We start from the raw sequence: 25,820 nt of genomic DNA, 5'->3' as shown, positions 1-25,820 counted from the left end.
CCTTGACTTTGACACATGTGATCTAATGTTTCCTATGTGAGTGGGAATACTTGTTTTATACTCAGTTGACTTTTTCTTCTTTTTGCACGTCTTTTATTTTACTTCAATTCTTTCTTTGCATTGAGCGTTTCATTTGCCTCAGCTCTAATTAACAACCAATAATTTTCCACCAGAACGCATATTGGGATTTTCATTCCAAAAAATGTAACTGTATCTCAATATTTTCACGTGCTTTTTAATCCTCATCATCATGACAGCAGGCAGCCAGCATGAGATCATTTCACATTTGTGCAAAAAAAAAAAAACATAGAATTGGTTGAATGTTAAAAATACATCACAAGACTCATCACAAGATTTCAATTTGAAAAATGCAATAATGATACTCATAATAAACTGCATTATTGTCGGCATTCAGAAAACTTGCGTGTGTTGTTTCTTTGAAGGCCTATAGAAAGACATTCTCCTCTTCACTGATGCGCAGAGTTTGGGAGGAAGACGTGGAAGCTGTTTTCCGAGCACCTCATATTCGTGTGCGTTCTTTGCGATGTAGTCCTCGCAAATTCTGTGTGTGGGAAGCATAAAAAGCAACATTTTTCATATCTATGTCAGGGAAGGAACAAAGTATGATAAAAACCTTTAACATCTTTGCGGGTTAGTGACTGCGCCCTGCCGCACAGTTCAAACTTTTTTTGTCAAGGTAAGAATATTTACCTGAAAAGTGGATATGGCGCCATCTGGAAGACGAGTGCATCGTTGCAGTGGCCCTGTACAAAGTGACAACGCCTTTACTTTTAGTCTATTTTCCGAATCAACATGTAGCCCGGGTTATGGCATGAGGAAATGGGGGGAATAGACGTGATAAATTAGAAGAGGATATGTTTCATACTACCAAAGAGATTGAAAGAAAAACAAGAGAACAGAAAAGTATTGCTGTAGCCTTGGCGAATCAGGGCACAGAATATTAGTGAGGTGGCGATTTTATTTCACCTTTGTGACATCAAGAGCTGGCTACGCAACCAATGTCGCGCTTTTTCTGACGAGACGTACTCTTCGGATATTCTAAAGAGGTGTTTCGGGAGAGCGAGAGAGTCGTTCTATGCAACGTCGAGCACTGTTCCTGGCTAACATAGCTGTTAGCTTCCATATGCCCAGATTTCCAGCCAGCTCATTTCGACATTATTCTGGCCGGGTTTTATGCTGAGTTTCCGACCCAGACAACATAACGCTGGGATTAGCAAGGCACAATTTTGTTCAGATATGTCAGACTGAAGAAAAAAAAAAAAAACACACTACACCGGTGTTGAAAAGGGTGATCATGAACCAGTGACGTGCAGTCAGGGGAGGCAGCTGAGGCCGTGCCTCACCTGTCATCATGGAAATATCAAATGAAAAAATAAAGTAAACAGTTATATTTATTTAGTGATTTGTACTTTAACGTTCTTTTCCATTTAACTTCACCATTTTTTTGGATTTTTTTTCAAAATCGCTGAATTTGCACATTCACCGTTCAAATACCAAGTAGAGACGAGCGGTGAGGCAGCAGCCGGCTGAGCCTCACCATGGATTGCGCAATGACTCTGCGAACTGTGCTGGCTTGCTCTGCAGTGAGACCGCATTGCTGTCCCTCTGCATAACGCTATTAAAGTGTTCAAACACTTTTAGTATATGAACTAAATTTCTACAGTTTAGCTGGTGTATATAATGTAGAGTCACTTTACATTATAAACACTGTACTACAGTGTTTATTTTATTTAATTTTTACCAAAACTGTGTGATTAGGTGAGGCACACAGTTCTCCTGCCTCATGACAGGGGGCGCTGGTGATTACAGATTCTTCTTGCGCCTCTTTGGCTGCAGAATAATAGAATGAGAGCAAGTTACAGTAAACAGTTAGCAAGTTATGTGCAACCATCCAGTCATTTTTTGGTGTTGCTTGGCCTTATTGTCAGAATGGAGGATTACATATCTAAATTGAAAGAAATAGAGAGACTTTTGAAACTGAAGAAAGATAAGGAAGGCTTCTACAAAGAAGTTATCGATGCCTTTCTTCAGAAAGAGCGGCACATGGACTTCATTTATAAGTAAAAGTAACACGATAATAACATTTTTGTAATTAATTTTTTCTATGCTACAGTTTGTATACAGTATATAAAGAATGCTGACATGATATTTTCAACAAAACATGTTAACTGTTGCCAATCAAATGGTGAATAAACGACTCTGTAAAGTTTATATGTTTGTAAATCTGACTGTGATGACGTCAGTGCCTCACCAGCCATGAACCTCACCGCACGTCACTGTCATGAACTTAATTTACTTTAAAAGAAACAGCTACGAGAGTGAGTTTTTTTTACTGTGTTCTTGTGCTAACAATTTTACTGTCATGTATTTATGTTCAATATAAAGTTATTTTGTTTTTACCACTATTACCTTGCTTCTTTGTCTACGGTACTGCCTCAACGTTGGTATTATTGGCTCCAGTAATTCGAAACGAGAGAACCCCTCCCCCCCACTGGCCTAAAGAGAAACCCATTGTCGGCACTACAGTGTTTTGTCACTGCCATAATTAAAAAAACAGACATTGTACTTGTTACAAACACGTTGCTCATGAAGGCACATGTCGGAAGAACCTCAATGACTTCCGTCATAGAAAATCCATAGCGGGATGATCAGAATTTTTATTCCGTAATGAGGTCCAGAGCAGCGGTGACATTCCTTTTGACCTCCACTGCAGAGGTTAGTGCTTGGTGAATTTTGCACAAAAACAACAAAAAGTGGAAAGCTGACTTTGACTTTTTGACTTTGAAGTGTTGAAATAAAAGTGGGTGGGACTTTCAAAATGTGAGTGCGTTGAATCAAACCAAATCAAATCGTTCCCCTTATGTGGAGATGCCTATGACCAGTGTTTGAAATTACGTCTGCCCGGAGGCCCGGGGCGTACAACTTTTACGTCAGGCGTACAACTTTCAAAACGTCTCGGTCCGGGTGGCCAACAACTTCTTCAAGAAAATTTAAAAAATATATATGATTTTTTTTTTCAAATCAAGCATTTGTTTTATTCAATAAAGCAAAAGCTACAAGCAAACCGCTACAAGCCACGTGGACTCCTCTTTCTAAGCGCCTTTCAAAACTTTCAAGTAAACGAACGTTCGTTTGGCAATTTGCAAACTCGGCACTGCAGCCAATCAGAAGCTTGTTTCGTCCTTTGGACTATACCGTGACAGTAAAATGTACTTGAGAGTTTTGAAAGGCGCTTAGAAATAGCAGTCCATGTGGCTTTTAGCAGACAACGCAATGCAAACATTGCATTGTGCACCATGACAACAAATGACAACTGGAGCAAAATCTTCAGTAAGGGATATTTACCATAAATTAAGCAAGGGAGCATTTGTAGTAGGTACTTGTTTAATTAAAAGAAAATCGTTCATACTTCGCAACAATGTTTTTTTTTGTGATTAGTCATCTTATTGTGTTTCAAGTTGTAAAAAATGGGGCAGGCAACTTTTCAGAGTTGTCTGCCCGGGTGTTCGCTTACTTTAGGTCATGAGTTTGAGACACTGCTATCACATCATTTTTTTTAGGGTAAAAAAAATATATATATACGACTGACTGACACTTGCCACAAATATTTTCGTGTTGTTGGTACTCACAGTGTCAACAAGGAGGATGTAATCACAACTGCCCCCAAACACAATGACATCAGAGTCCTTGCCGGGACAAGCCGTGTGCCATAACCTTAAAAAGCAGAGGATGATTGTTTTTTTTTCCCAAGCATAACATTTTACATATCATGGCTAAAGCAACTCTACCTTGGTTTGTTCTTAAAAGGATGCTCCATTTCCCCCCATGTCTTTGTCTCCACATCGAAGAGCCAAGCATCACCTTGTAACACAAATGAATAGGATTCACAAAATTATGGAAAATGCTGCCTTGGAATAAAAACTCCATCGTTGTTTTGCATTCCCCCCCCCCCCCCCCCCCAAAAAAAGGAACTTCAACAAACGTGTTCCTGTAAACATTCTTACTCATAGGTTTGCAGTCCATACTGAGACCTCCAAATAAAAACAAGCTGCTGTCCGACACGGCTATGAGTGAATGCCATGACCGGCCCACTGGAACGTTGGACACAGGGACTCTGGACAAAACTCATTTTCAGCACGTGGATGCCCATCAAAGAGTGACATGTCACAGTGACTCACATTTCTGACCACGTCCAAGAGTCAAGGTGCAAGCAGTGAATGTCATTTTTTCGGGTTTCCTGTATACACGAAAAAAACATGATGTTGGAACACATACACGTTTTATCTCCAAATTGAGACGAGAACTGAACAACGGCTCACACCTTAACTCTCCCGCCACAAACGTAGCCTCGATTTCCGAGCATGGCGCAGGCGTGGGCCGCTCGGGGGGCCGGAGCGTGGCCGTGTGTTTGAGGTTGACCCCAACTGGATTGCGTGGGGTCAAATATGTGAACCTCGTTGTTCCATCCCCACATGACGCCCTTAAACAAGACCAAAACCATCTGAGGAATGTTTAGCTCAAGAAAGAAAAATAAATCAAGACACACTCACCAACACATGTTAATTCATTCAAGTCCAAAGAAGTCCGAGATGGCGCCCGAGTAGGCGGCCGTCAGCATGTGCTCTAATGAGCCTGGCTTTTTTTCTTGTTTTTGTGTTTTCTTTTGTCACTTTGAGTTGTTGTGCATCGTGTGGAACGGATATGGATTGTTTTTCAGCATTTTTGGCCACGACATTCATCAAAGATGAATGTCAAGGATGAACCACTTTGCTGAACGGTTGCGCCTTTTCGGCAGCATGAATATTCCAACACTGTTTTTGATTCTGGATGAATGTCAGTGCCATTTGACCGTCATTATTGTACAGCTCCGAGGCAGCATTTTCACAGCCCAACTTTGTTCAGAGAAAAGGTCTGCGGCCGGAAGGATGCATGACTTGAGGAGCCCGCGATGAGAAGAAAGGAACTGTGGAACTGCCGCGGCTTGGAATTGAAGCGGATTTATGTGGGCAAGAGATGTGAGTCTCTTTTTGTGAATGGATGATACAGCTTCGTGTTTGCTTTCTATATTTAGCTTGTACACATTTCACTATAATGTCCCTGATCCACTGGTGAAAAGGACGCTTTGACCCTCTCCTCTTTCAAGAGGGTGCAGAAAGTGCTTAAGATTGAATGACTGTCTATGTCTTTTGTATTGTGTCACATTATTTGTTATTTTATCTTTTTTGTTGTTTTGACTTCAAGATGGTGCCGCAAGAATGGCAACCTTTCCAGCAGGTCCTGTATTTTGTTTTTCTACTTTTTCCTTTCCTTTCCTCTTACTTTCATCACTTTACTGCTGTGAATTGTAAATTTCTCCACTGTGAGACTAATAAAGGCTGATCCTTAAAATTACCTCTGATAAATCATCTACAATGAAGCTCCTGTTTCTTCTGTCCACCTCTTCCACCAATTTGTGACCATATCCCCCGAAGTAGATGATCCTAAAGCAGATTTTTTTAAATTAATGCAGGATAGATGCAGGCATTCAAAAATTGAAAGTGAAGTGGTCACCTCTCTTTACTGTGCCTACCTTCCATTGTGAACCCAGCAGGACAGTTTGTCTCGAGGCGATGGTGCCGAACCGGCACAGTGCACGACTTTGGTCCATGCGTAATGATCACCTGTCAGCTTTACGTGATAGATCTGTTGGAAAGTCACACGGTTTATTACCTTTAGCGGACTTTTTTTAAGGGTGGATATACAGCTTTTAATGATTTTTGTCTGATGTGACTTGAGTATTATATCATCATCATCATAAAAGGCAGCCAGGTGGTCCAGCGACACTTTTGTGGATAAGCGGGTCAGAAAATAGACGAATGGATGAATAATCACAAAAATAGGTGTGAGAGTACAAGCACAAAAACTTGGTATTCGCACAGGGGTGTGGAGACTTTTGATAACCAATGCAAAGTATTTGTGACATCTACTTTGTGTTAGAAATTTCACCTGATTGGTCTGACCGTTGTCATCACAACCTCCAAATATGTACATGTGACCATTTAGGGAACAGCTGCAGGACCCAGACATGGAGGGCGGGACTTCACCTGCCATGTGGAACACCTGCCTTTGAGTAAAGGAAAAATTATGTGGTTGAGTGATTCACTCAATTCATTTTTCACAGTGGAAACAAAACGCGTAAAAGCGGATAAAAACCCTGGGAAATCTGGCTGAAAAGTCACTATCCCAGTCTTAATTAAATCCCGATATAAACTTAAAAAGTGTAAAAATTGTAAAATTAGTAGTTCAGTTAAAGCAATGTTTTACTGATGAAAAAATGATGAAAAGTGTTCATGCAAAGCAAGCATGATGTTAAAGTTTTTAAGTTGTCTATGATGGTATTAGATTGAAAATGAAATTTTCTGATGAACACTTGGGCCTACTACGCTACTGTAGTTTAATGTTGCTCATGCTAACATTTTGAGAGCTGAGCATTTTCTTAAAAAGTTGGGAAACCACTCTTGTTGCAGACCACCAATAGGAAGGCAAGATAGCCCCGAAAACAGTGAGTGCTGCTTCAATAAAGTCGTTACATTGTTACATTATCATTTGACTCTAGAACAATATTTTTTAACTACAATTGGAAGTCAAAGGAATGTGTTTGATTTGTGAGTTCCACTATAGAGATGTAACATTCTTACCATGCACCTTGTACCAGGTCATACACCCACAATTCATCACTGGGTATGAACACTTCATCATTTTCAACAGTCTGTGGAAAACAACATGACTCATTGACATCAAGCGAGCATGACATATGACCAAAAAAACGAACAAAATTGTATGATGAGCGTTTTTGTGCATTTTATTTAAAGGACACAATGTATTGGCTATTTCAAAGTTTGCAGGAACACTGTATGTATTTTAATAACACATCTGATTGCTAATATCAAAATACCCCAAGTGTCAAGAATTACGGTGCGTACAGTATACTCCACGCCCCCTTTTTTTCCTCACGGGGGTCGCACTGCAGAAATCTCTTTTAATAAAGGCACAGGGTTCGCATTGCTTAGCTAAATCATTCTCTTTGCTCTTACTTGTCCTCAATTTCAAGTTAGATCACGTATGAACAGAACACTGGTAAAAATGAAATAATAAGGAAAGTACGTATTGTAACCTGCGCCTTGAGTTACCATGTAGCCGCCCCACACATACAGCCGATCGCCCTCCACCACCGCACTATGTCCGCTGCGTTCTCGGGCGACGAGTTCCAAGCGGCTCTCAAACAGCGACATCATGCATGACAGCCTAAATATAAACAACAACAACGAGTCAAACAAAAGTATTCTCCAAAGGGGTGTGAAACATCTGCTCGAGTTGGGTTCAGGCAGAAACGAGCAAATATTGTAAGCCACCTTGTCTTACCGCGAAAGTTATTTGTATACAAAGCCGAGCAAGCTAACATCGTAAAATAGACGTTCACGACGAAATAACAACAGCTACCAGAAACAGGTTTTAACAATAAAATACGTAAAAAGAAGCAATATATTATTTTACCGTTTATTCTCATGTTAGTGAAGCTAGAATGTATCGAAGACGTAACATGACATCGCCTTTCTGTCGTTCCTGACACAACACCTGAATAACAACCTCAAAATAAACGTCATATCCGGTGCAAATTATTCAAAATAAGACACGCTTATTTTCTAAATAAATTACAGATGCAAAAATACTGAGTGGTGGTTCATACAATTCAACACAACACAATACATTACGATTACAGTATACTATAATGTCTAATGCACCGTGCATGTTTTTTACCCTTGTGAGCACACATTGGCATGCATCTGTAGGCAAAGCAGTCGCTTGTGTGCCCAACGTTGGTCAGTGATATTTCCACATGTTGATTAGTTTGGTGCGAGAGGTTATCTTGCGCAACCAAACAAATCTTCCTTCCGTAAAAGGCAATATTATAGCATATATACGAACAGCGGTTATGTTACTTTCTCCCTAAGAATTTGGTAAAAGCCACAGTTGCTCTATCTGGTTGTTAGTGTGTGTCATGGTTATTTTAGAATGTTGTTTGACATACTTGGAACATAGCCTTTGTGTGATTTAAAAACTATTTGTGGAAGCGGCAAAGCTAATTTAGCTGGTGATTCATACAGGAGATCCATCCATCCATTTTCCATACCGCTTATTCCTCATTAGGGTCGCGGGGGGGGGGGGGGGTGCTGGAGCCTATCTCAGCTGTCTTCGGGCACGAGGCGGGGGATACCCTGAATTGGTTGCCAGCCAATCACAGGGCACACAAAGACGTACAGCAGTCACTCTCACACTCACACCTCGGGACAATCTAGGGTGGTCAATCTGCCTGCCATGCATGATTTTTGGGTGTGGGGGGAAGCCGGAGGACCCGGAGGGGGCCCACGCGGGCCCAGGGAGAGCATGCAGGCTCCACACAGGGAGGCCGGACCGGGAGGTAACCGGCGACCTCTGCACTATGAAGCCGGTGTGCTAACCACTCGACTTCCGGGCCACCCTCATACAGTACGTGTGACGTATAAATTAAATTAATAACATTTACAAGACATGGAAATGTGTTTATCACTTTAATGTAACTGATAGGCAAATTAATTATAATGATCTGTTCTTGTAAAGTGAGCTGTCTAGTTTGCAGTTTTGATACTTTTTCTCTCATTGCAATAAACTGTTCGACGCATTGAAATCAGTTTAGAGCTGCTCCGTTCAAGGCATAATATAGAAATAGGAAATATAAAAATAAAATAAATGTTTTTGTATACATACTGTATGTAAAACATAAATAAATAAAATTAAATACTGGCTGGGGAATCAGATTTATAAATCGTGTAGAATGCCTTGATGACAATGGCAGTTTAATCTTATTTTAAGACAAATGTACCTATAACCACTAATCAAATATCAGGAGTAATAAAAGATCTTTCGCCAACACTACCTGGCAAGGGGAAAGCAGCAGCACAGAGGCCGGCCAGCCAATCAGAAACCAGTAGGCGAAGGTAGGCCTCTCCCTCTCCCCATAGCCAATCGGCTGCGATGAGGTTCCGACGGCCACACCCTCCATCCCAGCGTGAGGTGAGACAGACTCACATTCTTCATCACTGATGAATGGAGCCGCACCAGGGACACCTCGTCATCGGAGGCGAACCGCAAGCGGCCATGAAAAGACGACAAATCACCCACCAGGATGAAGACCGTACCGAGGACATCCTACCGCTCTGTGCACATTCGCCTCCATCCTCCTGCTCCTCATCTCATTCGCCTCTATCAGCCATGCCAGCCTCGGCGTCCGCCCTCCTGGCTCTGGCCTCGCCAGCCACCCGTCGCTCCATCTCCATGGGCGACTTCCGGAGGGTGACGGGGGCCATGCTCGCTGCTTCCGAGCCGACATCCGCCTCGGCCACGGCGCCGTCCTCCAAACTGGTGACGCCGAGCTCCAGCATGGAGTTCGAAGCGGCTCGCCGACGCCTCCTGGAGGTAGAGGAGCGTCAGCGGGTCGTACGGGAGATGGAGCGGCGATTAGAGGAGCTCCGTGAGGTGTTTGTACGCTCCGAGCAGGAGGTGGTTCTGCATGGAGAGAAGCTGGCCCGGATATCTGGTGCCGCCCAGCAAAGCGAAATATACGCGGCCGAGGGCAGCCAGCGTCTGAAGAAGGGACTCAAGTTCAAGAAACACCGGCCCGCCATCGTTTTCTCCTCCATGCTGGGACTCCGAACGTGCCTGCCTTGGCCTGTGAAGCTCAAGTAAGGCCGAAGAACATGAACTATTTTCCACCATCTGTGCGTATGCGTGTTTTCTCTAGTATCCTGAGGCTGGTCCTTCAGGTCTTTGGAGTGCCTGCACAAAGGAGCTCAGGAGTCAATCAATCAAAGTGATGCTCATCCTCGTTGTCATGGAAACATTGCTGCTTTCTTTTTCAACACTGAGGCGAGAATGGGAAGAGACTGCACGGTGCTGCATGGATGAGTCACGTATGATCGAATTCCTAACCGGCATAGTGTGCAGTGAACCCCTGGTTATCTCTTAATATTTTATTTGATTTATTTACGGTGCAGGTGCACCCGAGATAGGTTAAACAAACACAATGAAGAGAGCAACCATATAAAAATCCATTTTTAGATGAAAATATTTCTCCCTTCCCACACGCTTTAAACATATTTAAATCGATTAAAACTCCATTTGAAAGTATTACAACATAGAAATAGATTAGATTAGCCTAGTCTCATACTGGTTACATTTACATTACACAGCAGCAAAGTGATGAAAGCAAGAGGGAAGGAAAAGAAGTAGAAAAACAAAAACAGATGCTGCTGTCAAGGCAGCCACTCTCGTGGCGCTCTTGAAGTCAAAAGAAAAAAAAAACGAAATACCAAATATGACAACGCAAAGCAACAGTCATTCAATCTTAAGCACTTTCGGCACCCTGTTTGTAATATGAAGCAGTTTGAGATGAAAGAGGAGAGGATCAAAAGCATCCTTTTCACCAGTGGATCACGGACGTCATGGTGGAATGTGTACGTCTGCTACAAGCGAAATCTTGAAAACAAACACAAGGCTGTAGCATCCATTGATGAAAAAAGATTGTCTGAAATTTCCTGTCCCACGTAAATCCGCTTCAATTCCAAGCCGCGACGGTTCCAAATACGAAACGGATAAATAATAATGATTACAAAATAAATATATGAATATTCTTTTTGCTTAGTAGGGAAACTTCTCGGCTTCTTCTTCTTCTCCTGGACAGTTGATGACTAGGGGCTTAGTTAATGACAGTCCCCCGCCCCCCTTTCCTTCGCACCCACCTGACTGCGATATAACAGCGGTTCACTATATTGTAAAATGCCAACTCGAGACATCTTTGGAACAGGACTTAGCAACACAGAGACAAAAGATGTGCCTTGACGTCTCTGATTTATCACGTTGGAGGTCGAGGAGGAGATGCGACACAAGTAGGTGATGACTGCACCTGTTGCCTCCTGTCTCCATGACAACCACTGTTTGCTCTTCGCTTGTCTTCACACAGCTACACAGAATGTATCCTACCAGGCGGGAGGCAATGGACGCTTTGAATGAAAACAAACACGCTTTGGATTTCAAAGGCAACACATGCGCAATTAGTGTAAAAGCTACCGGAATGTATGTATGTCCCCATTGTACATGTCTCAGCCTTTCAAAATCGTCATTTGTTTCATTTCAAGTATCAAGCAGAACTTTTTAGCTTTAACTCGGGTTGGAGTGTTAAAATGAATACTGCATTTTCATCTTGGTCCTAACGTTGCAGGTGTACCTAAAGTTATGGCTGGCGAGTGTGGGTACACGAAGCAGAGTGGATGCGCCAGGAACGTCTATTCCTGGCATTCGAAGGTCAATGCAAAGCAAGCTCTCAGCTTTCAGAATTCGATATGGGGGTTGGTCAAGTACACAAGCGAGACAAGAAACTGGACCGTGTTAGAGCATCAATATTTTAGTCGCGTTGGTCACTGCTATGGGTAGTGGCGGGCCGTGGATTTCATTGTTTTGCCTTCAGCAGTGCTCCGTGTGAATCAATTCAGACTGAGGAAAAGTGTGGTGTGATTTACCACAAGTCCACTAGAGAGTACCGTTAGCCAGGAAATAATTTACTGACCTTACCTAATGATGTCCAGTTTTTCTTGAAAAATCCGTCTTGAAAATGGTTTTAACAGGAAATCTCAAACCAAATAATTTTTTCTCCTCCTTTGGCCATTGTGGGTTGACAAAACTGCTATTAAATTAACAGAAAATATTTGCTTCTGCAGCTCACTACCGATACGGTATGCTAGCTCTGGCCAGTATGCTCTTGTCACTGTCGACTCGTGATCAGAGCCGTTTTCGCAAACTATGACGGACTAGTGTCTAGCCCATCATAGTTTGCAAAAACTCTGACGCTGACCAGTGCCTTCAAGAAAGCTTTGGTACCCTTTTTGGGTTGCCAACTCGAAATCTGATTGGCTAAAGCAACAGTTTGATTGACACATTTGATGCGACAGGGCCTGCAGAACTGATTGGGAAGGCATCCAGGTAGATTTCTGACCTTGGTAAAAAATGATGGTTGAAATGTGATTGGTTAAATGCTTCAATGCGAAAACACATGTCCGGAAGCAGAGCAACAGGGGGAAAGTAATGAAAGGAAACTGAAAGACAATTTGGAATTATTTCATAAAAAAATCATGGACAAAATAAATTAACGTTAGTCCGTGATTCAGATATTTTTAGGCCGGCGGAGAAGGCTTTGCAGGCCTAGACGGTCCGCCACTGGCTATGGGATATGTGACAGGTGAACCTGCATAGTGAAAATGTCAGGAATGGGACATGCGATGCATAGTCAGGTGTTTAATGGGGTGTATTCCACATGTGTGCATATGTGAACCCTCAAACCAGATTGAAGCAAACCCATTTGATCTCAATCTGGTTCTGCTTCAACGCCACAGCGCAGTTAAACGTGAACGAAGAGCAGTTCAGATTTCGTTTGCTTTGTGTTGTTATCAGTCCAAGTTGGATCTGAAATAGAACAGTTTCCTCTTTTAAAAGAATTTTTCATGTCAACTGCTCTCGGTTTTTTTTTTTAATTTTGTTTTTTGCGTCAAGTCCTCACAGTGGATGGAATTATACAGTCAAGGTAACAACAACTTGGTGCATGTTTATTTTACTATGTCCTGCTGTGGATCTAATCAGACCTGGAATAATTCTGAAAGATTCATGCTTTTTTTCCAAACTACTTGTTATGTGAACTCTTTCTAATCTTGAAATTGTTTGTTTTCTATTGCGTATACATGGACGGTCTAAAAGGGCTTCGACCACCAAACTGGTCTTCATTTGATTTGCTTGAATTCCTCAGAGGGGTTTCTTATCCAATGTGGTCTGGTTTAAGTGGACCTTATACAGTATTGACTTACGCTGCATCGAACCTAAGTCAGCATTTTTTGCACCACTGTAAATGGTCCCAAAAATGATCCAGAGCACTTTTAAACAAACCAAATCAATCCGCTTCAAGTCATCAGCGTGGTTTAAACAACGTGTGGGCAATATGAACAGAAAATGGTCAAGGTTCACTTGAGTTTGGATTGGCATCAGATGTGAACAATGAGAACAGGTTTATCTTTCAAAATAATTTTTAATGTGGCTAAACCCTTGGAGTCTTGATCTATTTGTGGGGATTATTTGTACTTTAAAATGAACCAAATTGGTTTCAATCTTGAGTCAAATCTAATCTTCACCGCAGTGTGAACAAAGTGGTTTATGTCACTTTTTTTTACTACATCACACCTGAAACGGAACAGAAAGTCCTCGAATGTGAAAAGAATTGGACCTGAGTGCCCTTTCTGTTCATTTGCTTTAACACCGAACAGACTGGTTTGTTTTAAACACTTCAAATTCATGTCACAGATTTGGAAAAGAGAATGGGAATGTATTTTTCCATATCAAGACTGTGACATGAGAACATGTTTGAGCAGGGCGGAGAGGACCAATTCTTGTCTGTCACACGAACGTTAGCCATTACGACCTTATGCTTGACTCATTCTCGATTCCACTTGCCGGCTCTGTGCTACCAAACGATAAGCGATTATTATGTTGAATGCAGAGCTAACGCAGGATTAGGCCTTAATGTATGTGACATTACGGTCCTGTATGTGCAGCGTGTAGAAATTGCATTCTGGAATCTGGCCTCTATCGCTTCTCGTATGCCTTATGCAATGTTGGTGCATTGGCAATGATAACTGCTGACAAAGTCGACACATTTTGAAGGAATGAAACTTCCAAATGGGACACTGTTTGTTTCCTCAAGTTTTAAGACTATGTTTCCCAAAGAGCCTGTGAATGTACTGAAACCTTTAATATTTCAGATTTTTTTCCTGTGAGAACATATGATTTGGGGTTCTTATTTTTCATTTGGGCCACTAGCTGGCAAGATGTTGTCATATTGGGAGAACAATAATTCAGATATGCTGTATATTAAGCACCGATTTCCTTTTTTGGTTGTTTAAAAGCAGTTTGCTGTACATGATTGAATGTTTTGCTCTCGTCTGACCCTCGCGGTGGTTGTACATTTATTCATGTACATTTCAACACGTTAGAGCCTTACTGCCACACTTTTTGAATGGAATCAACCTTTATCTAGGCGCTTATAAATGAAATGTATTATTATGATTATTATCACTTTGGAAAACAAGCTTTCGATGGCACAGTGCAAAGACTGACTGTTGCTTCATTTTCTGCTTCCTTTGGCTGAATTTTGTTCCATGTTACTTTTTGACTATTTAAGCTCAGCGCTGCAATGTACAAGACTAAGAGGAAACATCGTTAGGATTAAACTGGATTAATGATTAAAAATGTTACATAAGATACCGAGCTTTTTTCTGCGAATTCCTAATTGTTTGGATTTACTAAGGGTGCATTTCGGGCTGCACGTAAGGGAATCTTCTCACTTCCATTATGTTGGTTACGCATCACAGACGGCTTTTAAACACAGTCGCTAATCGTGTATTCAAGCGACACTTAAATATAACCAAGATTTATTCATTCTCGCTTTTTGCAGATTAGTGCAGCAACCAGCACTGTGCTGTTGTACATGCACACATTAATGCCATAATTCCATACAGGGTTAAGGGGCCGTTCGTATTGCTACAAAAGCTGCTGTTAATATTATTCAGCTATGTTACATAAGTGACAGGTTGGAATGCCATCGTGCTGGACGGCGGACCGCAGCTGCCAGGAGACAGCGGCGCTCGGAGAGGAGGTTACGGAGGTATGATGGGAATATTAACAAGGCAACGGCAGATGTCAGATTGAACAAGTCAGGAGCATGTGTCTGTGCTTAAAGGAGCAATTTAAAGGACAACCAACGTCACTTTTTTGTTTCTTAACTGACATCAGAAAAACGTTTTATAGCATCTAAAATACCCAAAACATGCAGTATGATATTTTTATTCAAATGCAAAACACCAATAAAATGACTTAAAGTGTCCAAAATCTGCAAACAATTGAGCTGCGAATTGGGCATTTTCAGAAAGTCCCGCCCCCAGTTCATGACGTCACGCCAAGACGTCTTGCATTGCTGGAGAATCAAAACAATGGCTTCCGATTCGGAGAATATGCTTTCTTGTTACACATCCAGTTATGAATATGATTAAAATAGTTTTGAAGAGGAAAGCATACATGTTTGCAATCGATTAAAGAATTTATTCCGTGCCATTTTGAGGCAACATTGGGGGGAAATATATCACCAAAAAAGAGGCAGAAAATGGCGACTTGTGAGGAATTAATCAGCCCGTTTCCTCAGGCTGATAAATTCCTTACATGGAGCTTGGTCGCCCTCTTCTGGCGGCTTTTTGGTGCAACACGAGGTTTTCAGACCAAACAAGTACAGCAAAATACATTGACGTGATGGAAGGACTGCTACAATGTGTCCTTTTTTCGGTCAGGGCCGTTCCTTCAGTGACGTCACGTATGGACTCGTCACCAACTCAAAAACAAGACTTCCTGAATATTCATCGCGAGTCTTAAAACGTAAAATATAGCTATATGCGGTGGAATCTTTGTAAAATACGCTCAGTAGAAGTCATTTGAAGCCACTTTACAAATTATGGACACAACTTGTCCGGAGACATCGGTTGTCCTTTAAAGTTGGATTGAATCTCCGTAATTAACAAAACCGGGTGGCTTCAACACACTGTAGCTGGGGTCAGTTTGTTGGCATTGGGGACATTGTGCGGACTAAAAATAAAACATTCAGCAACTGCATTTTAAGTTCCTCATTGTGTCTCTTCAAGTAAAGTACGGAGAGGCTAATTGTTAACTCATTCACTGCCAGACGATGTGCAAACGTGTCTACTCCAGTGCCAGGATTTTTGTCATTTTCACTCAAATTCCTGGACCCACCGAATATTGAGTTTTAGTTCTACATAAAGATTCAATTCAGCGTTAGAAACCTAAGTTATATAGGTCTGGAGTTATATGAGCTTGAAATGGGAGCAGCTGTACAAAATACAATACATACATATTGATTTATATAGCACTTTAACAATAGCTGAAGCTTTAACAAAGCGCTAACATGGACAAAAGGCAAATGCTGCCCCCTCGTGGAAGGGAAAAACATTGCCAGAGGTCTGACCAGTACTTTATTGTCACATCCCGCCAGAAAAACCAGGAGCCCAACAAATTCGGGAATGGCGCTGCACATCACACTTTTCATTCAAGAATGGGAGCAAATGAGTTAATGTTACTATACTTTGGGAGATTCCAGGCGTGAAATTGTGTTTATTTTACTCTGAGCTTTCTGCAACGCTCACAAGTAAAAGAGAGACGGCTTTGTTTTGAACCCATGTAGCCAGCGCCGGCCGCACTGAATAATTGAATTGATTTGTTCTTGTACCAAGCAAAAAGAAGCACTTAGCAGCTTTGTACTCCATGCCGTTCGGGTCTTCTTGCTTCTGGTACGTAACGACGGCGACCTCTTTGGCACTCTACGCTCAACTGCCACAATATTCGGTACACCCGCAATCAGAAACAACACCATTGCAAACAAAATGAGATAGAAACAATCAACCATCAACACCTCAGACAGTGTGAACATGTCCTTAATAAAATGTCCACTATGTAACAGTGGGACGCTTAAGTAGGCACATTAAATTTTCATGATTGACAACAAATGTAAAGTTTAGTCCAGTAACAAACACACAAGATGCAAGTGTGTCTAATATTGCGGCCGCTGAGGGAAAAATATTCACTGACAAACGCACCATTGGCATTTTAGACCATTATATACATCAATTCGCATGTACAGTAAGCCCCAATGATATTTTTTCGGGAACTGTCCATACAAAATTCGAAATACAAGGCGCTAGTTACAATATGTAAAGCAAGTGCAATCGCGTGTCCATGATGTGCACATACTTAGAATAAGTATTTTCACGCATCATTCCAATCAGCAAATATGCGCAAGGCTGGATTTACACCAATGACCAAATACTTGTGTCTCTCAAATGGGACAATTGAGGCGAAAAGAGGGCGTAAAAAAATTAATGGAGCATATATCTTAAAAAATTTATCATCAGGACTCAACCACATTAAAGAGATATGCATCAGTTGTGCACCGCATCATTGAAATTTGTCGGCATAAAGAAAAGGAAGTAACGCTATCAGTGGGACCTTGGCTTACGAACTTAATTGGTTCCCAGACAGAGTGTGTCAGGCAAAAAGTGTGTATCCCGAAAATTAATTTCCCATAGGAAACCATTAAAATGGGAATAATCAGTTCCCAGGTCCGCATAAAACATAATTTTCTACTTTCTAATTTTCTAAGCCTTAAAACTACACAAAATATACCTTATTTTATGTACAATAAAAGTGTTATAGTATTATGATTAAAGAAATAAACTGTACTGTAGAATAAAGTCATTTTAATTATCTTTGTGATGGTTGTTAATGTCTTGATGGAATGGAGTGTCCGGTTTCCTCAGCATTAAACACTTGATGAGGAACATTGGCTTTTTTCACCATCTTGAGGAATGCTCCCTTGTAGGTGCTTTCTCTGTGATAATTGTATCTAGTTCTTCATCAAGTGTGATCTGTTTAGCTGAGTTGATAGCTTTTTGCATCAAGTGTACAGATGACTTGTGCGGGTTATTTGTGGAGCCTGATTGATGGGATATTTTAACTGTTTTCTATCCATTTTCTCACTATTCTCACACTTTTGTTTTATTGTTTCAAGCTCTGTCATCTCCCTTTCGTGTGTGTGTGTGTGTGTGTGTGTGTGTGTGTGTGTGTGTGTTTTCTCACTCTCTCTCTGTCTGCCTGTCTCTTGAATGTTTAAGACCCATATAATATAGGAAATAACTGATGAATTTTTCTTACGCTGCATTGAATGTTTATGTAGTCCTAAAACTCAATATTCTGTGGGTCCTGGAATTCGAGTGTCCCTGCGATTGGAATGGGCACATTTTTGCACATCGCATGCCAGTGAATGAGTTAATTGGAATTGGACACTTGGAACTATTGTGTAAATCTAGCCGGATAGTCTCTGCCTAATCCTAATTATTGAAGATCTTTTCTGATGTAAGTACATATTTTCCGATTTAAATCCATGACATCAACTAACAACTTCTTGAGACAACACCTGGCCTTGACATATGAAGATGCATTTAAATGGAATTATTCCACATGGGGTTAAAGTGCATTTTTAAAAGCGATTGGTTTGGAAAAATTATGAAATGGCTAATGTCGTCCGTACCTGTCAACAAAAATGTTTAAAAACATGAGAAAACTTCAATATAAGGATGGATGACCTCATGAAGATTATCAAAAGTTTGTTATTCCTTTTCAGCAATTTTAAATCACTTTGTGTAGTCTTTGGCGGCAAATGTCCTTAATCCGCTCACCGTGTTCCATTTTGAGTAAATCCGTATTGGACAACAGCATAAAAGTCCACCTGCATGCTAAAAATGTCAAAAATGCCAACGAGCATGTGATGTTGCTTCAGTTTGTCATGCACATCCAATGTTTAATCTGCCAGTTTCTGGACGTAGTTGACAGGGAAGGTTCCACTCCTCGACGAGTCGCCTTCTATGTAACCAGCCTGTGAAAACAGGGGAGAAAAATGCAAATATCGCCTCACATATTCAGGGATAATAAGCTACTGTACCAAAATTAAAAGATGGGCACGTGTTACAAAATTAATGTGACATGATTAAGAAAAAGTTGTGTAGCTTTCTAACAGCAGAAATGAGTAGATTCATGCCGTATTTCAAAAAAGCGGACTGATTAGCTTTGTGTTGAATTAAAATAAAGGAGAAGGTGGGTAAGGTCATCTTGCTATTGCTAGTATTATTATTTTTAGGCAAAGTCATGACATTTTCTTTCTTAATCTTGACATTGAAGAACCAATAGAGTTTCCGGGCACAAGAGTAAGGCCACATTGATCGCATGAAGACACTTAAATAGAAAATACACATTTTTATTTTAACTCATTCACTGCCATTCCCGAATTTATTCGGAAATTGAAAATATGATGTCGAGCTCCATTCCCAATTTTTTTTTTCTTGCTGGGGTTGCCGCTGGCCAGACCTCTGGCAATGTTTTTTCCCTTCCACGAGGGGGCATCGTTTCCCTTTTTTCCATGATTTGTTCCAGCTTCAGCTGTTGTTGAAGCGCTATATAAACCAATATGTATATATTGCATTGTATTTTGGACAGCCACCCTCATTTCAAGCTCATATAACTCCAGACCTATATCATTTAGGAATTAATTATTTTTTTTTCTGATGAAAGAAGAGATACTAAGGCAGGGGTCTCCAAAATTGGTCCTTGAGGGCCGCTGTCCTGCCTGTTTTACAGCTCTCAGAGGAGCAACACACCTGATTCAAATGATCAGCCAGCTCTGAAACAACATTAAAATGGCCCTGACAATTTGAATCAGGTGCGTTGCTCCTGGGAGAGCTGGAAGACAGGCAGGACCACGGCCCTCGAGGACCGACTTTGGAGACCCCTGGTCTAAGGCTTCTTATGCTAAATTGAATGTTTATGTAGTCCTAAAACTAAATATTCTGTGGGTCCTGGAATTTTAGTGAAAATGACAAAAACCCTGGCACTGGAGTGGACACATTTTTGCACGTTTGGCAGTGAATGAGTTCAGGAGTGCATTAGCAATCATCTCAGCTTTTGGTGCGACAAATACTGCATACAACCTTGTTAAAAAAGGAAATTACACTTACCCACCAGTGGGGGTCAGTAGAGACCGTGACAACGATTGTCTCATCTTTAAAAAATGTCAGCTGCTCTGAATTGGTGGGTTTGCCATCCACTATGGCCTTTACCCGCTTCTGGTGGTGTCTGTTGCCTGACATCTGATAGTCACATGGGATGAATTAAAGCCATTAAAAAAAGGATATTTGGCTTTTTGGTGAAATTTCAGGGTGAACTTAAAATGATCATGTCAATTGGTTAAGAGCACCTCACAGTGTCTCAGATATTCAATATGCTATCACATTTGCAATTTTACTTCTTTTTGGGGAATAGGAAAGAATCACAAGCAGGATTGAACCGTTGGACATGGGAAACCGAATTATGTATCCTGAAATTTCGCCTAAAAGCCAATTATCCCAAACATTTTGGGAGTAGTGCAAGACGTTTTCAGTGGATCAAAGGCTTAAGAGGCCAATTTTAATTGTACCATAGCATTCCGTCGTGGCCGCAGAGCAGGTGTGACGCCAGGTGAAGAAGACGGGGCAACTGTGGTGGGTGCCGGGCCGAGGCCGGCGCAATTTCCACCCACAGTACAATATGGCTCCTCCTGGTTGCTGGTGGGAGGCAACACGGCACACTTGCTATGGTTGTTTCCTCCACTGCTGGTGCGCCGATATGATGTGGTCTTCTCGGAACTGGAAAGAAGTTTGACGACAGTCACAATTTCAGCAGGCAAAAAATGTACAAACGCTCCCCACCTTATGAACGTGAAACGTTCTGAGCGGTCGTTCGTAAGGTGAATTTGTGGGTCAGTTGCTTCAGTGCTATATTTTGTATGGAAAGTATATTTAAGTCAAACACTGAACAGGGATGTATAAAACACAGATGCTCTAACAGCCGTAAGATAAATTCACACCGGCTATAGTACAGCGACATATATCTTTTGGTCTTCAGTAAGCCATTACTGAAGCTGCTGGCACATAATTCAGTAATTACGTTTTTGTTATGCACTTTTTAAACCGTTAAAACCCCTGTGTCTGTGTTCGTGCGTGTGAAGCACAGTACACAGCCAACCGCAAGCAAGTTTGGCCAGAAAAAGGCGCCCAATACAAAATCTAACTGACAGCATCTCTGTCCGAACATTTTTCTACAACATGTACCCACAAAAATGTTCGTATGGACCATTATTTGAAACTCGAATTTTTGTAAATTGGGGAGCGTCTATAAAGACTGAAATTGACATGAGTATAAAGGTCACTAATTCATAAAAATAAATATTTAAAGGATGACTAGATACCCGAAAAACTATTTAAATACTTACCTAACAGGCCCAATGTGGTTCTGGAATGACGTGGCGGCGCTTTGAGAGGCACAGGTAGTGCCGACTTGCACTTCCCCGGAATGTCTATGAGGCCACAGCCCACTTCCCCTGGTTGCTTTTCCAGCCGGCACCTGATTCTCAGTGGCTGGGGATGGGGGGCTCTCTCTGGCTTGAGCCTGGGAACCGGGCGTGCTGGAGGACGGGTTGGAAGCACGTCTGGGAGGCTGGAGGCTAACGTCCGGCGTTGTGAGCGACAGTTGAGGGTCGGAGCGACCTTAGAAGATCAATACAAAATGACAATTTTGCTGGACACTTCATATGCTGAGTGTGAGGAAGGCATCGGAAGCCTAGCGGTGGTTGTGATGCTCAGATTCCTTAGTCACTGTGACTCCGTTTAGTTGTTACCTTTAGGGGCGGATTTAGCGGGCAGCGGCGGTGGCATGGATATGCCAGAGGGGGCGCTGTTGGCCGGGGGATTTCTGTAGAGGAACTCCAGGTTCTCATAGGTTTGACAAGGTCTGCTAGCTGGACTACCGCCGGTGCTGCTCAACACACTCCAGCGAGCTACTACACCTCCGTTGGACGACACCGGCGAGCGGTTTTTAGGTACTGGGCTCACCTGCAAAAAAAACAACAAATATTGCTGGCCCAAAAATGCAGCTACTTCTTGTGGCAATACATTTTTAATGTAAAATCTGTTGAGCAGTAAAAGCAAAGTGTGGTAAGATGTTTACCCTCTCGTCCAGGTCATCCTCGCTGTCGTAGATATCCTGAGCTTGAGTGTCCCATGTGAACTCCACGTGAATCTGAGAGTTGAACTTCCCATTGTGGGCCAGCTCCAACTACACACGCACATACACACACGCACATGCACGTATGTACTGTATTTTCAGTGTAAAAGGCACACCCAAAAGCCTTCATTTTACGAAGTAATATTGAGCCACAGCAGGTCTCGCAAATACTGTCAGCAGCCACCGACTCCATTTGCCTCCGTAGAAGAAGTAGTGCATAAACTCAGCCTCTACCGTAGTGCCTTATAATGTGGTGTTCCTTATATTTGCAAAACTTTTCTATATTTCTATATTATATAATGTTTTTTTTTCATTCATTGAAGGTGTGCCTTATATATGGAAAAAGTTTGAAAATACACCATCGCAACTTAGGTGCAACTTATACTCTGGTGCACCTTATACACCAGAAAATATGGTACTTTAAATTGAAGTTGTAACATTAAATAGTATATTTGGTCCGAGTACGGCCGCCATACTTAGTGTTTCCCAAATAATGCATCACAAATCTGGGCTGCCATCGATGAGGAGTCCATGCCTGAGGTTTTGCTTCACTTTATTTGACTGCACTAAATTTAATGTTAACAAGACAGTGGTGCAGATCAAGTGCGTGAAAATTCTTGTAACATATGTGCTCCAATACTACGTGCACTGATACTATGGGTGTACGCTTCCTTGGGGTAGTGTGGGTATTTTTACAGGGCCTGTGTCAAAATGTCATGCAGTGAGGTCTTACCAAGTCAACGCATTGCGTGTGCTGCAGCCTCCTGGCGATATCAAGGGCAGTCTCTCCTGCAGAGTTGACTAGAAACAACAGTTAAACAGAAATCAATCATTTCATTTCCAATGTCCCTGTATGAAGACATTGAGTAATTGGTACCTATGTGAAGAGTGGCCTTGGCTTTCAGAAGCAACTTGAGCGATTCGGGCTTGTGATGGAGGACACTGTAGTGCAAAGCTGTATTCCCTTCCGCTGTCCTCTTTTCCAAGCAGTTGCTGTAGGAGCACAAATCCGATGGGAGTTTGTTTGATACAGATTTTCATAATATTGAAAGAAAAACAGAGAAAGAAATAAAATGCGACAAGGAGTGGACGATGGCTGGCAAAGGCTGGTGTGCATCTTGCCCCACCGGGCAAAGAGCTGCGGCATCAACCGCAACCCAGATTATCGGATGAATTTCACTGGACAGCAAATGTCTTGCTGGGTTGTACACCAAATACACGTTAAAAAAAAAGATTCCAACCGCAACCTCCCTCCCTCTTGTTGAAATGACAGAATGTTTTGGTGAATTGTGACATTGAGTCTGACGATTGTTTATGTCTGACCTGTTCTGGCAGAGGAAGTCCACGATGGCCAGTGAGCTTCTTTCTTCCAGACGCACGGCCAGATGAAGAGCGGTTTCTTTTAGAGCCTTGGTGAGAAAATAAAAGGAAGACATGTCAGGAGTATTTCTAATTAACACATTAACTCATTCACAAATTTATTCGGGAATTAAAAATATGACATAGAGCGCCCTTCCATAATTTGTTCAGGTTTTGTCTTGTTTGAGTCCTGACAAAGCGCTGGCCGTGGCCTCTGGCAATGCTTTTTTCCCTTCCACAAGGGGGCAGCATTTCCATGTTATTTTCATGTTAGCGCTTTACGTCTGTGTAAGCTCTCAGTCATACAGGAGTGGTCCATCGATGAGAAGGTTTCTTCAGCCGTCATCTGTACTTTTTTGAAGGTGTCGGACGTTTCGCTTCTTATCCAAGATGCTTCTTCAGCGAACTAAAGTTTACTTTAGTCCTTCTCATCGATGTTAGCGCTTTGTTCCAGCTCCAGCTGATGTTAAAGCGCTATATACAGTAAACCAATACTGCATTGTATTTTTGACAGCCACCTTCATTTCAAGCTCATATAACTCCAGACCCATAGAATTTAGGAATTAACTTTTTTTTCTGATGAGAGAAGTGAGTCTAAGGTTTCTTACGCTGCATTGAATGTTTATGTAGTCCTAAACCTCAATATTCTGTGGGTCCTGGAATTTGAGTTACAATGACAAAAACCCTGGCACTGGAGTTGAGAGTTTTGAAAGGCACTTAGAAATTAAATGTATTATTATTATTATTATTATTATTATTATTATTATTGACACATTTTTGCACATGCATGACAGTGAATGAGTTCAATTAAATTGGTGTTGAGCCAATTTAATATGTTTAACCTGAACTCTTGAAATCCTGACCCTTGTGACACACCATAACTCAAGCTTAAAACCCTTGTTGATTGGCGACACCAGTTTGATTTGCAAAATTTACTTTACCAGGAGAGTTTCTTGAAATTCCTCTGACGCTATCACAGCACCACTCACATGATGTGCCGTGACGTCAACAGCCCTCACCTGTCCATCAGCCAATGAATGCGGTCTAGCGAGATCCGCCCCCTCAGCGAAGAGCTGCAGCAAAGACGTCAGGTCCCGACTCTTCACGGCGTCGTACAGCTGGCCGGACTCCGTCGTCTCCCTGTGCACGACATAGCGGCGTTCGGCGTATTTGGCCACAATGTACTCCTTTCTGGCATTCCTGGAAGACCGGGTTCAAATTAGATTCAGGATGTATTTTTATTTTGAAAATTAAAACAAACGACTTACATGTCACTTTGTGGCAAAGGTTTGACAGTGTCATTTGGAAGGCCCGCCTCCATGATGTCGTTGAATCTTGTGTTGCCAATGCTGACTGCCAGCTGCCTCACAAACACGCACAGGCACACACACACAAAACCATTGCTAACAGTTTACTAGGCGCAGATTGTTAGACATTCACAGATAAATTATTTGTCAGTAGGTGCACATTACGCAAACCCCATTTCTAAAACGCACCTTAAAAGCCATTTCAATAATTTGGTGTTCCACATGGCGCAAGACTTTAGCCCTTATTTTAGTGTTTTAATGTCTTTACATTTGTCCCATTTTTTTCTACTGTAAATTATGTTTAATTGTCTCATGTTCATTCAACGTTTATTTTTTCAGCTGCAGTGGTTTATTTAAAGTGCTCTATGAATAGAATTGACTTGAGCCGTGTCTTGAATACTGTGCAAGGTGGTAGTTACGAATAAATTGAAAGAGATTGATGGTACATAAGTAAGCACATGCGTGACTTGAGTATGCCCGGGACTTCCTTGGTGGAGGGTTACTTGCAGCATCGGGTTTATTTCTATTGCAGCAAGAGGAGCCATTAAAGAGTTTGATGTTTCTCTTTATTTGTAAGTAGGTTCGTTGTCAGATCTCCCAGGCAGGTGACGCGCAGAGATTGATCGTGGCGTGGAGTTGAGCAAGTCGTGCCGTGATGTCTGTCCGAAGCCCGGCGTGAGCCGGGCGTGAGTCCGAGATGAGTCTGATATGATTCTGGCCCGTGGTTCGCCCGATCTCTCTGTCCCGCGACAGCTCCTTTTATACAATTTGCAAGCGTGTGCTATGCGTCAGGGTGATACGCACATCAAGGAGATCAAGGAATTGAAAGACATGAAAGTGTTGAAAAGCGCACTTCAAAATCATACACTCGTGTGACGCAACACCATCGTTTCATTTTCCGATATGACATTGCCAGCAATTCTGGTTTATTTCTGTTCCGCCAGGAAGCAGTTATTATTAATTACTGCGATGAATGTGGGACAAGCATACCGTGAAATGTATTGACTGTCAATTATTTTAAGTCCTGCTGTTAATTTCCATTCAGCATTTTCATTTGTAATACATGTACTGGATATTCTGCATGCATATGAACCTGCGCGGGCTTTTTTTGACTTGGGGCATTTCCACCACTCGTTTATTTCTTCTGCGCAAGGTGCTGGTTAACATAAAAAAGTAATTGTACTAATTGAAGGACATTACTGGTGCACGTGACCTCACATTCTAGTCTTGATTGTGGATAACTTAAAATCCTTCTATTTCGACCGTGCAAAGGGAAGGTTAGCATGAGGCGCATTATCATGAGTAACGACA

At 41.8% G+C, this 25,820-nt stretch overlaps 3 protein-coding genes across 6 annotated transcripts in view; 1 reads left to right on the top strand and 2 right to left on the bottom strand.

Moving 5' to 3' along the window:
* Positions 1-219: 219 nt before the first annotated feature.
* LOC148893614 (kelch domain-containing protein 1-like) lies at positions 220-7,677 on the bottom strand. Of its 2 annotated transcripts, XM_089004770.1 has the most exons (13): positions 7,555-7,677; positions 7,191-7,305; positions 6,699-6,769; positions 6,007-6,124; positions 5,591-5,703; positions 5,414-5,501; positions 4,343-4,501; positions 4,200-4,258; positions 4,026-4,135; positions 3,810-3,882; positions 3,651-3,735; positions 712-764; positions 220-562 (listed from the first exon to the last, which is right to left on the bottom strand). In XM_089004770.1, exons 2-13 carry the CDS (start codon positions 7,293-7,295, stop codon positions 412-414), a joined length of 1,185 nt encoding a protein of 394 aa, XP_088860896.1. In that variant the 5' UTR covers positions 7,296-7,305; positions 7,555-7,677; the 3' UTR covers positions 220-411. The 2 variants fall into 2 exon arrangements, with proteins under 2 accessions (XP_088860896.1, XP_088860897.1); XM_089004771.1 differs by lacking the exon at positions 7,555-7,677 and having other exon boundaries at positions 7,175-7,306.
* Positions 7,678-9,144: 1,467 nt separating this feature from the next.
* On the top strand, positions 9,145-17,939 carry trnp1 (TMF1 regulated nuclear protein 1). The gene has a single exon (XM_089004551.1). The coding sequence runs from the start codon at positions 9,145-9,147 to the stop codon at positions 9,781-9,783; it is 639 nt and encodes a 212-aa protein (XP_088860677.1). The 3' UTR covers positions 9,784-17,939.
* Positions 16,153-25,820, bottom strand: part of asap3 (ArfGAP with SH3 domain, ankyrin repeat and PH domain 3) — a 28,145-nt gene continuing 18,477 nt past the window's right edge. For 2 of the 3 annotated variants that reach the window (XM_089004544.1, XM_089004547.1), the window contains 11 exons: positions 24,471-24,562; positions 24,222-24,402; positions 23,167-23,252; positions 22,721-22,836; positions 22,577-22,644; positions 21,787-21,894; positions 21,458-21,671; positions 21,053-21,326; positions 20,219-20,426; positions 19,761-19,892; positions 16,153-18,625 (listed from right to left, as the gene is read on the bottom strand). In XM_089004544.1, coding sequence (XP_088860670.1) covers positions 18,551-18,625; positions 19,761-19,892; positions 20,219-20,426; positions 21,053-21,326; positions 21,458-21,671; positions 21,787-21,894; positions 22,577-22,644; positions 22,721-22,836; positions 23,167-23,252; positions 24,222-24,402; positions 24,471-24,562 — 1,554 coding nt within the window. In that variant the 3' untranslated portion in view covers positions 16,153-18,550. The remainder of the gene's footprint in view (positions 18,626-19,760; positions 19,893-20,218; positions 20,427-21,052; positions 21,327-21,457; positions 21,672-21,786; positions 21,895-22,576; positions 22,645-22,720; positions 22,837-23,166; positions 23,253-24,221; positions 24,403-24,470; positions 24,563-25,820) is intronic. The other variant, XM_089004546.1, reaches the window with a different exon arrangement.

This window comes from Hippocampus bargibanti, linkage group LG09 (genome assembly GCF_051943395.1).
Source record: "Hippocampus bargibanti isolate YZ-2025 linkage group LG09, ASM5194339v1, whole genome shotgun sequence".
In the NCBI taxonomy this organism is placed as follows: domain Eukaryota; kingdom Metazoa; phylum Chordata; class Actinopteri; order Syngnathiformes; family Syngnathidae; genus Hippocampus; species Hippocampus bargibanti.
Note: the sequence above shows the minus strand (reverse complement) of the source record. Positions and strands in the feature narration are given on the sequence as shown.

Coding starts and splice junctions, on each gene's coding strand:
- LOC148893614 (XM_089004770.1), bottom strand. CDS start 7,295: ATGATGTCGCTGTTTGAGAGCCGCTTGGAACTCGTCGCCCGAGAACGC. Junction 4,136..4,199: donor TCTTGGACGTGGTCAGAAAT/GTGAGTCACTGT, acceptor AGTTTTGTCCAG/AGTCCCTGTGTCCAACGTTC. Junction 3,736..3,809: donor CCTTTTAAGAACAAACCAAG/GTAGAGTTGCTT, acceptor CTGCTTTTTAAG/GTTATGGCACACGGCTTGTC.
- trnp1 (XM_089004551.1), top strand. CDS start 9,145: ATGGAGCCGCACCAGGGACACCTCGTCATCGGAGGCGAACCGCAAGCG.